This window comes from Rana temporaria, chromosome 1, assembly GCF_905171775.1.
Source record: "Rana temporaria chromosome 1, aRanTem1.1, whole genome shotgun sequence".
Lineage (NCBI taxonomy): Eukaryota > Metazoa > Chordata > Amphibia > Anura > Ranidae > Rana > Rana temporaria.
The window spans coordinates 25,845,078-25,860,332 of record NC_053489.1 but is presented as its reverse complement, the minus strand read 5'-3'; the positions used below and the strand labels follow the sequence as shown (position 1 = coordinate 25,860,332).

The window sequence follows — 15,255 nt, the reverse complement described above, 5'->3', positions numbered from 1 at the left end:
CAGCACATAAGATTTGGAACTTTTGGCTATTTTCTTGCACATTGCACTTTTTACAACAGCTCAGTAACTCAAGGGTACCTCTGTTGTGAGAAGTCCTCCAGTCGAGTGTCTGAGCGCGTTTGTGTGTTCCCAAAGAGGGTACAGCAATTCAGCAAGGACCGCAAAGGGACCTGGACCGGGCGGGAGGCGATGGAAGTAGCTGAGCTGGGCACTGGGCAGGAGCCTCTGCGATGGATGTGTAGCAATTGGCGGGACAAGCCGGGCGCACTCGTATGACGTCATCGGGAGCGTGGGTGTTGCCATGGTGACAGAAAAGGACGGAAGGAGACAGGACTCGGGTACAGTAGTAAATTTGCTGCCTGTCACAATGCGTCTGCTCGAGTCCTGCAACGGGAACGACGTGTGCGGGGACGTCGTTCCTGCAGGACTCGAGCCCTGGTCTGCCCCCATCCAGCCATGTTCCACTTACCTGCATCCCCGCTGCCGCCGACGACTGTGTAATACGCCGGGAACGTTACAGTTTTGAATCGCTGTAATGATTGGCCCCGCGCTGCGTATAGACACTCCCCCTTGCTCGGGATTGGACAGTTCACCCGAGCAAGGGGGAGTGTCTATGCGCAAATCATTACAGCGATTCAAAGCTGTAATGTTCCCGCCCGTATTACACAGTCGGCGGTAGCGGGGATGCGGCGTAACGGCGGCGGATTGCGGCTTCGGTTGCGGCGGTCGGCGGGGGGGGACGCAAGTATTCTATTTAGGTATCGGGGCGGGGTATCGGCGTCTGAGTACCGCCGAGAAAACTCGGAATCGGTACCGATACTAGTATCGGTATCGGGACAACCCTAATATGTAGAGACACGTTGGGAATGATCTGGACAGCGCCGCTTTGCTTCAAGGGGGTTGTAAAGGAAAAAATGTTTTTCCCTAAATATCTTCCTTTTCCTCAGTGCAGTCCTCCTTCACTTACCTCATCCTTCCATTTTGCTTTTAAATGTCCTTATTTCTTCTGAGAAATCCTCACTTCCTGTTCTTCTGTCTGTAACTCCACACAGTAATGCAAGGCTTTCTCCCTGGTGTGGAGAAAGCCTCTTGAGGGGGGAGGGGGCGAGCAGGAGGGTCATGACACTCTCTACTTTGCAGATAGAGAAAGGAGCTGTGGGTTTGTGGGCATCCTGACTCTCCTCCTCGCCCCCTCAAGGGGCTTTCTCCACACCAGGGAGAAAGCCTTGCATTACTGTGTGGAGTTACAGACAGAAGAACAGGAAGTGAGGATTTCTCAGAAGAAATAAGGACATTTAAAAGCAAAATGGAAGGATGAGGTAAGTGAAGGAGGAACGCACTAAGGTAAAGGAAGCTATTTTGGGGGGGGGGGAATTCCTTTACAGCCCCTTTCATGTACCCTGACCTAGTTTTTTGCCTTTCTTTTAAAAGTGATTATTGTTGAACAGGAAAAGGAGCAACCATATCAGATACAAAGTCCACGCTGAGCACGCTCATATGACTTGGATATGACTTGGTAAAAAGCCTTTGAGATGTTTATATATAAATCACATGATTGCCAGTTTATCTTTACATAGTCACATAGTAGTGAGTCTTGTCTGAGGCTCTCCTGGAAGCAGTCCTGAGCTTGTCTAGGTATGTGTGTGTGAAGAAGGTTGGCGCTGATCACACTTAAAGGAGAAGTACAACCAAAGCCCATTTGGCTGTACTGCAGGATCACAGGAGGTGCAGTTTGTTCTGCAGACCTGTTTTCAGCAGACAGCGGGCTGAAGCCCACTGTTGGCTCATGTTACAGAGCCGGTTCAGGCTTGGGCAAGATCGCGACAATTGAATTGTTGAAATGGATCAGACCAATCGTCTGGTGAGTATCTGTCCCCGTCCTGCTTAGCCCTATGTTATTTAGTGCATGCATGAGAAGAACCACACTGAAACCGTGCTCAGATAAGTGACACTTCCTTTGTTTCTGGAGCGCGACTAGTGCTGTGAAGGAGTGCATCATTCGCATAGCGTTATCTAGATACTTGTAGCTTCCGATTGGTCATGCCCATGTAAGGTAAACTTCCTCCAGACGCTTTTTACGACTTGTTCATTCCCCCCCCGACTTGTTCATTCCCCCCCCGACTTGTTCATTCCCCCCCCGACTTGTTCATTCCCCCCCCGACTTGTTCATTCCCCCCCCGACTTGTTCATTCCCCCCCCGACTTGTTCATTCCCCCCCCCGACTTGTTCATTCCCCCCCCGACTTGTTCATTCCCCCCCGACTTGTTCATTCCCCCCCGACTTGTTCATTCCCCCCCGACTTGTTCCGGGTAGGCGGTACACTTTGGTGGGGGTGGGTCAGCCACGCCCTTTGACCTTTGGGAACCCGCTTTCTGACCTTTGGGGGAGGTCCCTGTTCCAATTCCTGAGTCCTAGCCATGTTCTTCAATGGGAAACCCTAACCCCCTAACCCTATGAACTTTAAGGATCTAGGTGTCATCATCTTGGGTATAGCCCTGGATGGAGGCGCTATCTTAGTTTCACATTCTTCACTCGATGGGAGGGGTGCTGCTAGTGGCCATTTTGAGCAAGGAATAAGAAAGCGCCTTTATATGCAAAATATAGACTTTGTGGTTTTAAAAAAGAACATTTTACCTGATCCATAACATTGTGACCGGCACCCGGCTCGGCCTCTCTGCGATCCGCTGAAAGCTTGAGCTGATCGTTGGTGGTTGATCGCATGGTTCTCAGTGTTGAGGCCCATACACACGATCGCATTATCTGATCGGATTATCCGACAGGAGTTGTGCGATGACAGGCTGTTGTCGGAAAAATCTGACCATTTGTACACTCCATCGGATAATTGTTGTCGGATTTTCCGCAGACAAATGTGCGATGGCATGCTTTAAAATTGTCCGCCAACCAGTGTTGGCTGATGATCCGATTGTGTGCACAAAAATCCAAAGTACAAACACGCATGCTCAGAAGCAATGCTCACCATAACACGACATTAGCAGAAGTTGCCCAGAGGGTGGCGCTAAAGAGCCGAAAACCCCACGTAGTTTGGTTTTTGTTGGCTGACAATTCTTTGCAGTTTGTATGCAATACAATTTCCTGGCCAACGCCCTTCGGACAAAAGTCCTACGTTTTGTCTGATGAAAATCTGATTGTGTGTATGATGAGGCTTTAGAGTCGGCGGGGGACAAATGCAGCATCAGATCGATGCTGCATCCACCTAGGCAAGTATTATTCTGCAAGAAACCCCAAAAAATACTTGCATTTTTATTTCCCTTTAAAAAAAAAAAAAAAATTTTTTAACGTAATCGCCTAGGATCGATGCTGCATCTGTTCCCTTAACATCTCTAAGGACCATTTTACACCAGCGGACCGATTTGGGTTTTGCCTGCTTGTTTTTAAGCCATTGTTATCTATGGGGTGGCGGATGTCGGCAATCATCCAATCCACTAAGGCTGCTTTCACACCTGAATGTTTTCTGCTCGTAAAACATCTGCAAAAACGCCCAACATGCAAAATCCCATTCATTTTAAATGACCCCTGTGAGCGTTTTTTTAGCCTGAAGCTCAAAAGGTACATGAGCTTCTTTTTGGGGAGATTATAGGTGTTTTTTTGCTTTTTTACATTGGTGACCTTTTTGACCTTGTGCAAGACCGCGGAGAAAAAGCTCACAATTTTTTTTAACCGAAAAACTAAAATGCTCAGCTGTGAATGCAGCATAAGGATCTCCATCTGTCCGGCGGATCGGATGGAAATGAGCAGGCAGTCAGTTTTGTGTCTGTCTGCTTTGCATTGCAGATACAGAGACCGGTCATCTGCTTGCTGAGCAGGGATTGGGTCTGATGGCCACTCCTAGGTTCCTTCTGCAGGCCTCGGCTTCCTTCTGTGAAGGCCGCAAAGCCGCGGCCTCAATTACCGGCCGACCCACGCTGGCCGGTAATTGAGGCCGCGGCTTTGCGGCCTTCTGCAGTCCTCGGTTTCCTTCTGTGAAGGCCGCAAATTGCGACCTGGCGCCCGGATTTTGTCTGCTTCATATTTTTGGTAAAAAAAAAAAAAAAATCACAATAAGCGTATATTGATTGGTTTGCACGAAATGTATGGTGTGTGTGTGTGTGTGTGTGTGTGTGTTTACTGAAATTTTTTTCATACTAGTAATGGCGACGATCAGCGACTTATAGCAGGACTGTAATAGTTTAGGGAGCCATCTGACACTTTGCTAGAACCAGAGACACTAATACAGTGATCTGTGCTAAAAAATATGCACTGTCGCTGTACTAATGACACTGGCTAGGAAACCCCGTATCTAAGGCGATCAAAGGGTTAAATGTGCTTAACCAGTGTTGGTGTTCTATGTGTGGCGCTTTCTCGTAGGAATGTGATGGGGTTTTTATTCTCTGCCTTGCAGGGAAGCAAAAAACGGCACATCCCGCTGACAGGACAGAGCTCAGTATTGAACGGCGAGGAGAAAGACAGGAGAGCTTTTCAGGGCCATTCAGCGTTATACTTGCCTGCTTTATTGCAGTGTATTTGCACAGAGCAGCCCTGATCCTCCTCTTCTTGAGTCCCTATTCTGTGCTCCTGGCCCCCTGCTTTCAGTTCATTGCCCCCACAGCAAGCAGCTTGCTATGGGGGCTCCCGAGCCGAGTCTCGGCGCCATGTGTCCATTCACACCTGGAGCTCCGATCTGGCCCCTCCCCTTGATTGGCTAGCTGACTTTGACAGCAGCCGCCGATTGGCGCCGCTGCTGTTTCTCAGCTGATCAGGAGGGAGATTCTCGGAAGGCTGAGACACTGTGGACATTGCTGCACAGAGAGGGACCTCAGGTAGGTATTGGAGGGATGCTGCACACAGAAGACTTTTTCTTTTTTTTTTTTTTTTTTTTTTTTATCTTAAGGCAAAGAATATATTAATATAAAAAAAACTTCTGCCTTTACAACTACAGTAAAACCTTGGTTTGAGAGCATTTTGCAAGACAAGCAAAATGTTTTAATAAATTTTGCCTTGGTATACAAGCGATGTCTTTAAGAGTAGTGCCATGTCACAACTGAGTATAAAAAAGAGAGGAGCCTCTTAGTGTATCAATATGGTTACATTTAATGAAGGTACGACATTTTAGCATCTTATTGCTACACTTAGAGGCGCCTCTCTTCTCTTTTTTTTATAGCCTGTAAAAAAAAAAAAAGCTTAGATATACAAGTGCTTTGGATTACAACAGGGCTCGACAAATCCCGGTCGCCATGGCAACTAGAAATAGTGTCCTGGCGACTGGGCTTGGAAGGTGTCCTGGCGCCATCTGGTGGTGAGCCGTTGGTATTACACGTTGAGCATTACAAGTTAAACAGCAATTCTAATGTAATTTTTCACTATTTTCACTGCCATCTTCTTCCCTCTAATTAGAACCCCCAAACATTATATTTATTTTTTATCCTAACACCCTAGAGAATAAAATGGCGATCGTTGCAATACTTTCTTTCACGCCGTATTTGCGCAGCGGTCTTACAAGCGCACTTTTTGGGGAAAAAAATTACACTTTTTTAAATTAAAAAATAAGACAACAGTAAAGTTATCCCCATTTTTTTTAATATTAAGAAAGATAATGTTACGCCGAGTAAATTCATACCCAACATGTCACGCTTCAAAATTGCGTCCGCTCGTGGAATGTCGACAAACTTTTACCCTTTAAAATCTTCATAGGCGACGTTTAAAAAAAACTACAAGTTGCATGTTTTGAGTTAGAGGAGGTCTAGGGCTAGAATTATTGCTCTCGCTCTACCAATCGCGGCGATACCTCACACGTGTGGTTTGAACACCGTTTACATATGCGGGCGCTGCTCACGTATGTGTTCGCTTCTGCGCGTGAGCTCGTCGGGACGGAGTGTGTTTTCTGGCTCCTAACTTTTTTTAGCTGGCTCCTAGATTCCAAGCAAATTTGTCAAACCCTGGATTACAAGCATGTTTGTGGAATGAATTGTGCTCGCAAACCAAGGTTTTACTGTCCTCAACTGCAGAGCTAAAGGTTGGCTAAATCTTTATATATCTGCACAATTATTATCTCTCTTCAGCTCAGCCCTCTGTAACATGAGCCGTGCTCGTGTGCCTCTGATGTAACAAAACCGCAAACTCATTGTTTCTGGTTGGAAACTAAATTGGTTAGTAATGTATCCCATTGCTCATTTTTGTCTTAAAGAGGAAGTCAACTCCAAAAACAAAATGTCCCCCTTCCCTGAAAAGTAAAGGCATAATGTGCTAGTTTTCATTCCATACTAGCACATTATGTGACACTTACCTGCAAATGAAGCCAGTTTCATCCCCGCTGCATCCATAATTGCCCATCTTCCTTCTGGGGCCACAGATTCCGGCTGTGTGATTGGCGGGAGCCACGCGACGTCGCTCCCACACGGGAGCCGCCGGTCACAGCATATGCTCCTGAAGTACCGGCATAGGCGGTCGTTCCTTCATACGCTGATGACCTCATCGATGGAGTTTACAGTAAATATCTCCTATGCAGCACACATTTAAGAGAAATTTACAGTACCTATAGGTGAGCCTTATTCTAGGTTCAAACCTTAGATGGAGGTTTACAACCTCTTTAACCACTTGAGGACTGGACCAATATGCTGCTAAATGACCCAAGGGGTTTTTACAATTCGGCACTGCGTCGCTTTAACAGACAATTGCGCAGTCGTGCGACGTGGCTCCCAAACAAAATTGGCGTCCTTTTTTTTTCCCACAAATAGAGCTTTCTTTTGGTGGTATTTAATCACCTCTGCGGTTTTTATTTTTTGCGTTATAAACAAAAATAGAGCGACAATTTTGAAAAAAATTCCATATTTTTTACTTTTTGCTGTAATAAATATCCCCCAAAAACATATATAAAAATATTTTTTTTCCTCAGTTTAGGCCGATACGTATTCTTCTACATATTTTTGGTAAAAAAATCGCAATAAGCGTTTATCGATTGGTTTGCGCAAAATTTATAGCGTTTACAAAATAGGGGATAGTTTTATTGTTTTTTTTGTTTTTTTTTACTACTAATGGCGGCGATCAGCGTTTTTTTTTTTTTTGTGACTGCGACATTATGGCGGACACTTCGGACAATTTTGACACATTTTTGGGACCATTGTAATTTTCACAGAAAAAAATGCATTTAAATTGCATTCTTTATTGTGAAAATGACAGTTGCAGTTTAGGAGTTAACCACAAGGGGGCGCTGTAGGAGTTAGGGTTCACCTAGTGTGTGTTTACAACTGTAGGGGGGTGTGGCTGTAGGACTGACGTCATCGATCGAGTCTCCCTATAAAAGGGATCACTCGATCGATGCGCCGCCACAGTGAAGCACGGGGAAGCCGTGTTTACATACGGCTCTCCCCGTTCTTCAGCTCCGGGGAGCGATCGCGACGGAGTTGCTATAAACGAATAGCCGCGCCGTCGTCCTGGATCGCTCCCCACGGGAATCCGACTGCCGCATGTAGCGGGGGGGTCCCGATCGGACCCACGTCTAGGCAGGGACGTACAGGTACACCAATGTGCCTGTCCGTTCCATTCTGCCGACGTATATGTACATGCGGCGGTCGGGAAGTGGTTAAGTTACAAATCCTCAGGTGCGATATGGAGTAAGTCGAAGCTTCCTGTGACCATATATAATATGTAGATTTTTTTTTTTTTGTGTGTGTGTGTGTTGTAAAAACATTTTTGGAAATATAGATACTTCTGGTTTTCATGCGATGCATACTAGCACATTATAACTTTACCTTGCAGGTACAGAAAGTTCGGCGGTATGCAACCACTTTAAGTCCGTGTCAGTGACTGCAGTTTGACCCTTGGCGCTATATAATCAGAGACCCTAGAGAATAAAATGGCAGTTGTTGCAATATTTTATGTTGCACTGTATTTGCGCAGCGGTCTTTCTTTTTTGGAAAAATACTCTATAATGAATTTATACAAAAAAATTGGGCTAATTTACTATTTTTATTTTTTTGTAAAAGACGCCACGAGAATTGTGATCTTTATTCTAAGCAAAATTATTGTGATTCTTTTAGCCGGAATCGCGCAGCTCTATGTAAATTTTGTTGCCAGTTTGTTTTTTTCATGTCGTTCGTTTCTCAAAGCCTTCTGAGCACTAACAGTAAAATGTTGTCTTCTTACAGACTCTAAATGGATTCGAGAAAATCGGTCTCTGATTTACACGGTAAGATTCAAAGAGATCCCTTGTGCTGTTGTCTTTCAATCACTAATCCTAGGCAGTTTTGTTCTGCAGAAAAGAGGGATAGGGTTCTGTCTTAGGGAGGGGTGCCCTTCATATATATATATATATATATATATATATATATATATTTTTTTTTATAATGCCCCAACAGCTTTAACCCTTTAGCTGTCAGTGCTGTGTTTGTTTGTTTTTTTTTTAAATCATCTTAACCCTAAAGATTCATTAAAACACACAAACATGATATATTTTCTGAAAGAAGACACCCCAAAGAAATAAAATGGTGGTAGTTCCATTTTTTTTTTACTTTTTTTTATGTCTCACTATATTTGTGTGACAGCTTGGGCTCAGTTTACATACAGTATATCCGGCCGCGGTTTCCCTGCATTATTTACAAGGAGTCCGGTGCAGATTTTTTTCCACAGGTTCAGGTAAGATTTAGGTGCAAATTTTTTACTTGAGACTTAACCACTTCCGGATTGTCCACCGCATACTGCTGTAGGGCGGACCAGCTGAACGAACCAACGTACTTGTACGTTAGTCCGTGCATTAGATGCAGCAGGCAGGAGCTCACCTGTGGGTCCGGCGGGCTTGTAGTGAAGAGGAACAGGGATTTGCCTATGTAAACAAGGCAGATCCCCGTTCTGACAGGAGAGCTAAGAGAGATTGGCTGTTCTCAGTTTCTCTTTCTCTTGTTCTCGTTCTCGTTCTCGTTCTCTCTCTTTCAACGGGCGCGCTGGACCGGTAAGTGTCCATTTTTTAAGCTAGCAGCTACAAATACTGCAGCTGCTGACTTTTAAAAAATGGACACTTACCTGTCCAGCGCGCGGGGGGGTGTGACACAAAAGGCTATTGGTTGGCTGTACAGCCACCCATTGCTTTCATCAGAAGACAAGAGGGCAACAGCCAAATCGCCTGCATTTTTAACCATTGAACTGCCTGTTACTAGTATTTCTAATGGACTAATCACCATACCCCTACCCATACATGTACTTTGTATCTGCGCTGACAGTTACCTCTCCTATTGTAGGCTTGTTGGAATGGTACACACACACACGCACTCCCGCTTGCTATGCGATTGCAGTAAAAGGGATAACTTTTGTTTATGCATTGATTTGTAAGTGTAGGTCACATGCAAGCCAATGGTCTCTTGATACTAAGCTAACATCAGGGTTATCAGCTTGTAGTGTTTGATTTGTCTGTGTCTTCTCTGTGACAGTCAGTATGGTCTTATGAAGAAAACTGTTTGATATGGCACAGCCCCTTACCGTATTAATGTTTGTTCTCTAGGGCCATTTAGTTACCTAGAAGATGTCCCGTTCAAGATCGGTGATAAGTTCAGAGTGCCGGATAAAGTTGGCCTTCCTATTGGCTTCTGTATGCCGGACATTAGTCAACTTATAAGTGAGGCCCAGGTAAGTGTGTCTACAACGCTGCTAGATCTTTACTAGACTTTGCCATACATGTGCTTAAAGGGGTTGTAAAGGAATTTATTTATTTATGTTTTCCCTAAATAGCTTTCTTTACCTTAGTGCAGTCCTCCTTCACTTACCTCCTTCCATTTTGCTTTTAAATGTCCTTATTTCTTCTGAGAAATCCTCACTTCCTGTTCTTCTGTCTGTAACTCCACACAGTAATGCAAGGCTTTCTCCCTGGTGTGGAGAACGCCTCTTGAGGGGGGAGAGGGCGAGCAGGAGTGTCGGGACGCCCCCAAACACACAACTCCTTTCTCTATCTGCAAAGTAGAGAGTGTCCTGACTAGGGGTGCATTTTTCGGATCCGCAAAAAATAAAAAATGACGTAAAGTGGCTCAAGCACTTTCAGCATGTGTTTAACCACTTAAGGACCGGACCAATATGCTGCTGAATGACCCAAGGGGTTTTTACAATTCGGCACTGCGTCGCTTTAACAGACAATTGCGCGGTCGTGCGACGTGGCTCCCAAACAGAAACCTGCACAGATGTCTCTGAAATTGCGGCCGAAATCAGGACTGACAGGCGGGAGTAAAATCGTGCGCGTTCAGCTGAACTCGCACGGTTTCACTCCCCCCCAGCTTGGTGTGAACCTGGGCTTAAAGTATAGGGCAAATTTACTGATATTTTCAGGCTTGTGTAAAAACCTATTCTTCTTTTGTTCCCAGTATGACTTCTCTTTGGAGAAGAAGACCATTGAATGGGCTGAGGAGATAAAACAGATTAAATCTGCCCAGCGAGAAGCTGAACTGAAGGCAGAAGCCGCCCGTTCCCGAGCAGACCCCGACACTACGGGTGAGCGCGAAGAAAATGAGGCCATTGGTCGCCCACCTAACCTGCACCCCATACTTAGCCTCCATTACAACAGCATGCTTACTCCTACCCCCGCCAACAGCAGTGGCATACCGCAAAAAGTGCTGAGCCCCCCACACACCAAAGCGGACTTCAATCCTGCTGACTTTGAGGGCGAGGAGAACCCGTTTGACAATGTGGAGCTAAAAACGATTAATGAAAAGGAGGAATTAAAGAACATCCTTGACATTCATATCAGGCCTGTTGCAGACCAAGACTTAAGTCAAAATGACCCCACCCATGGCTCTCAGGCTCTGGTGAAGGATGAAGACACCCTCACCACCATGAAACAAGAAACACTAGACTTCAAGCACCTACGAAAACCCAATGGTTTTATCACTTTACCGCAGCTGGAGGACTGTGAGCTACCCCCGTCTTCCAAAGTGTCCCTTGCTCCCATCAACTCAGTCAGCAATATCAAATCCCTGTCTTTCCCTAAACTAGACTCTTATGACAGCGACCAGAAGACGGCATTCACAAACACTACCTGCCTGCCCAACGGCACTTTCCAGGACTCTTTACAATCCTCTCCTCCAAACAATGGCGGTGAACTGAATGGACACCTTACTCGGGGTCAGCCTTTGCATTTAGAAAGCGCGGTTGTACAGCCCACCTTACCTCCTTCTTCTCTAGCCCCCGTGGTATCTGGTAGAGACGGAATAGCACGGACCTGTTTGAACAGTGATCCAAAGGTAAGAGGCACCTGAAAATGTATTTTCCTGATTGTGTTGGGATTTGGCTACAATTCTGGTGTTGACTTTAACCACTTCAGCCCCGGACAGGATTTGCCCCCTTAATGACCAGGCCATTTTGTTTGCGATATGGCGATGCGTCGCTTTAACTGACCATTCCGCAGTCGTGTGACGTTGTACACTGAAAAATGAAATAAAATGATCCCAACAAATAGAGCTTTCTTTTGGTGGTATTTGATCACCTCTGTGTTTTTTATTTGTTGCGCTATAAACAAAAATAGAGCGACAATAAAAAAAAAAAAATTATGTTTTATTTATATATATATATATATATATATATATATATATATATATATATATATATATATATATATATACACACTACAGACCAAAAGTTTGGACACACCTTCTCATTAAAAGAGTTTTTTCTTTATTTTCATGACTATGAAAATTGTAGATTCACACTGAAGGCATCAAAACTATGAATTAACACATGTGGAATTGTACATAACAAAGTGTGAAACAACTGAAAATATATTTGGCAGCGATCAGCTTTTTTTTTTTTTTTTTTTTTTGGAATTGTGACAGACTGGACACTTTTTTGGGACCTTTGACACTTATACAGCCATTAGTGCTATAGAAAGGCACTGATTACTGTATAAATGACACTGTCAGGGAAAGGGTTAACACTAGGTGGCGCTCAAGGGGTTAAACGTGTTCCCAGCTAGGTGTTTCTAACTGTGGGGGGATGTGACTCGCTGGCGGAGGAGACCGATCGCTGTTCCTTAACTTTAGGAGCAGACGCTTTGTCCTCCCCTGACAGAACTGGGATTTGTTTACACACACACACAGATCCCCGTTCTGGCTTTCGTGCCCGTGATTGCGGGCGGTCGTGATGCCCGCCGGCCATGCTCACTGTGCGCCTGCTATGGCTCTTAAAGTGGTTGTAAACCTGATTCATGAAATTTGAGCTGGGCACGTATATCTGCAGTGTTTTTTGTTATCTCTCTTCAATGAGCCAAGTCCCGTAGCTCTATCCTGAACCCTTCCTCTGATATCACCCTGATAACGCCGGACAAATTCTTGGACACATCAGATAAAAGCAGCCTGAAATTTCTGTCAGGGGAGGTTTCTAAAATAGGTTAGCAGGGATCTGGCCCTGTTACAAAATGCCTCAGTTTCTGCTTATGATGAGAGGGGGCATGTGCCTTTCCTCCAATCAGAAATGTTATATATCTTGGCTGTATGCCCAGACATCACACTGTTAACCAGGAAGAGAAAATCTAACAAGATCTGAATTTTCTAAACTGTATATAAATGTGAGACAGCAGATAAACATGTAAAACCCTATGTAGAGAGATTTGGTTCATCCCTGTGTATCATCATCTGAGGCTGTTCACTTCACTGGGTGTATGGAGGGTTTACATCAACTTTAAAGGAGCCGACGTACCTGTGTGGCGGTTCGCGCAGGGCTGTCAACCCTGCTGCAGTGTGTGTGTATATGTATGTGATTTTATTTATATATATATATATATATATATATATATATATATATATATATATATATATATATATATATATATATATATATATATATATATATATATATATATATATATATATATATATATATATATATAATTTTATATATCTCGACAAAATCCGGGCGCCTGGTCACAATTGCGACAAATTGTGACCTGGCACCCGCCAGGAGGAAGCTTGGGCCTTCACAAGGCTGCAAAGCCGTAGCTTCAATTACCGGCGATCGCCGTGGCCTCAATTACCGGCCGGCGTGTGGCGGGGGAGGCGCACGGAGGAACATAATCCTCTGTCTCGGTGTGCCCCCGCCGGGCGATCGCCGGTAATTTAAGCCGCGGCTTTGCAGCCTTGTGAAGGCCCAAGCTTCCTTCTGTGACCTGGGGCCATCTGTCATCTCCTTCCCTCTAATTGGAACCCCCCAACATATATATATATACGCCGTGTGTGTGTGTGTGTATGTATATATATATATAAACACCCTAGAGAATAAAATGGCGATTGTTGCAATACTTTCTGTCGCACCGTATTTGCGCAGCGGTCTTACAAGCGCACTTTTTTGGGGAAAAAATACACTTGTCTTATTTTTTAATACAAAAAAAAAACAGTAAAGTTATCCCAGTTTTTTTTTTTTTTATAGTGTGAAAGATAATGTTGCGCCGAGTAAATTGATACCCAACATGTCGCACATCAAAATTGCGTCCGCCAGTGGAATGCCGACAAACTTTTACCCCATAGGCGAAGTTTAAAAAAAAATTCTACAGGTTGCATGTTTTGAGTTACAGAGAAGGTCTAGGGCTAGAATTATTGCTCTCACCCTAACGATCGCTGCGATACCTCACGTGTGGTTTGAATACCGTTTACATATGCGGGCGCTGCTCACGTATGTGTTTTGCTTCTGCGCGTGAGCTTGGTGGGGCGCGCTTTCTGGCTCCTAACTTTTTTAGCTGGCTCCAAGCAAATTTGTAAATATATATTTTTAGTGTGAGCCGGTCGGGAAGTGGTTAAACTGCTTCATTACAGTGATGTGGGTCAATGGGAACTAAAAAGACCTTCACTGGGGGTGACTTGAAGGGACTATGTCAATGAGGGGGAAGGGGCGCACACTGGTACCGATATACAGTGAAGGCACCTAAACCTACACATGCCCAGAGCTGCCTCACAAACCTTCCTGTTTTATTCAAATCTCAAAGCTTTGGGATTTCTGGTCAGTACGAAGCTTATCCACCGCTTTCTCTTGTATGCATTCCTATTGGCCAGTGAGGCTGCCCGTCATATCAATGGGCCAATTGGAATGTGTGTAGGCTGGGCATAGAGGAAAGGTTTGACACTAAGATGGAGGTATTGGAGCTTCGCGGGTATGTATGTACACCCCTAGCTTCATGCACTTCATTCCTGGTGCAGTTTGCCTCCTATTTTTCCGGTGACTAAATCAATTAAACGGTACAAAGTTTCTTTCTAAGAATGTATTCTAATTCTATCTAAACCCTAGAAGGGAATTTTAGTGGCTGTTTTTTTGCCTGGTGAACTGGTGATCCTTGTTTTTCGCTCTGTTCACAGGCACGTTGTACAGAGCTTATCTGCCTGGCTCTGCACCTTTTTGATTGTAGTTTTGGGTCATAGAATAGAAAACTAATATTCACAGATGGGGACTGGTAAGCTTAAAAGGCTTGTAAAGGAAAACATTTTTTTCCTAAAAAATAGCTTCCTTTACATTAGTGCAGTCCTCCTTCACTTACCTCATCCTTCCATTTTGCTTTAAAAAAAAAAAAAAAAATCTCCCCCACTGTAATATCCACATCTCCCCCCCCCCACTGTAATATCCACATCCCCCCCCCCACCCCCACTGTAATATTAACATTCCCCCACTGTAATATGAACATCCCCCCCAACTGTAATATCCACCCCCCCCCCACTGTAATATCCACATCTCCCCCACTGCAGTGGCGTCACTAGGGTTGGTGTCACCCGGTGCAAAAAAAATTGGTTTCACCCCCCCCCCCCCCCCCCCCCCTCAGTACAGACATCCCCCAGTAGTGCAGACAGTAACCCCCAGTAGTGCAGACCCCTCATCAGTATGACTGCCAGTCCCCCTTACAGAGCGGCGTGTGTGTGTCTCTCGAGCGCGGGCTGCTGCTCCTCTGTGGGTGTAAACAGAGGAGGGGGGCTGCCGGGTGTACCAAGATGACCACGGCTCCGAAGCTTGGCCGAAGCCGTGGCCTTTCCTAATGCTATGGCCGGGGCGGCAATCCGCAGATCGCATAGCGTGCCGATCCGAAGGGGGTGACCTGTTCGGATCACGAATCAACAGTGATCCATTGCACCACTACTGCTTTCACACTGAAGGCACTTTACAGGTTCTATAGCGCTAAAAATGGTGCCTGTAAAGAGCCTATCCTCTCACTCCAAGGTGAAAGCCAGAGGCAGGGGCGGACTGACCATTGAGGCACTTAGGCACTGCTTGAGGGCCCCATGCCACTAGGGGGCCCCATCAGGGTTGCCAGGC

General features: G+C 45.1%; 1 protein-coding gene across 2 annotated transcripts in view; it reads left to right on the top strand.

Moving 5' to 3' along the window:
* The window catches only part of UBAP1 (ubiquitin associated protein 1), a 65,062-nt gene that overhangs the window by 32,091 nt on the left and 17,716 nt on the right, over nucleotides 1–15,255 (top strand). For both annotated transcript variants that reach the window (XM_040336036.1, XM_040336035.1), the window contains exons 2-4: nucleotides 8,142–8,182; nucleotides 9,488–9,612; nucleotides 10,338–11,213. In XM_040336036.1, the coding sequence (XP_040191970.1) occupies nucleotides 8,149–8,182; nucleotides 9,488–9,612; nucleotides 10,338–11,213 (1,035 nt within the window). In that variant the 5' untranslated portion in view covers nucleotides 8,142–8,148. The remainder of the gene's footprint in view (nucleotides 1–8,141; nucleotides 8,183–9,487; nucleotides 9,613–10,337; nucleotides 11,214–15,255) is intronic.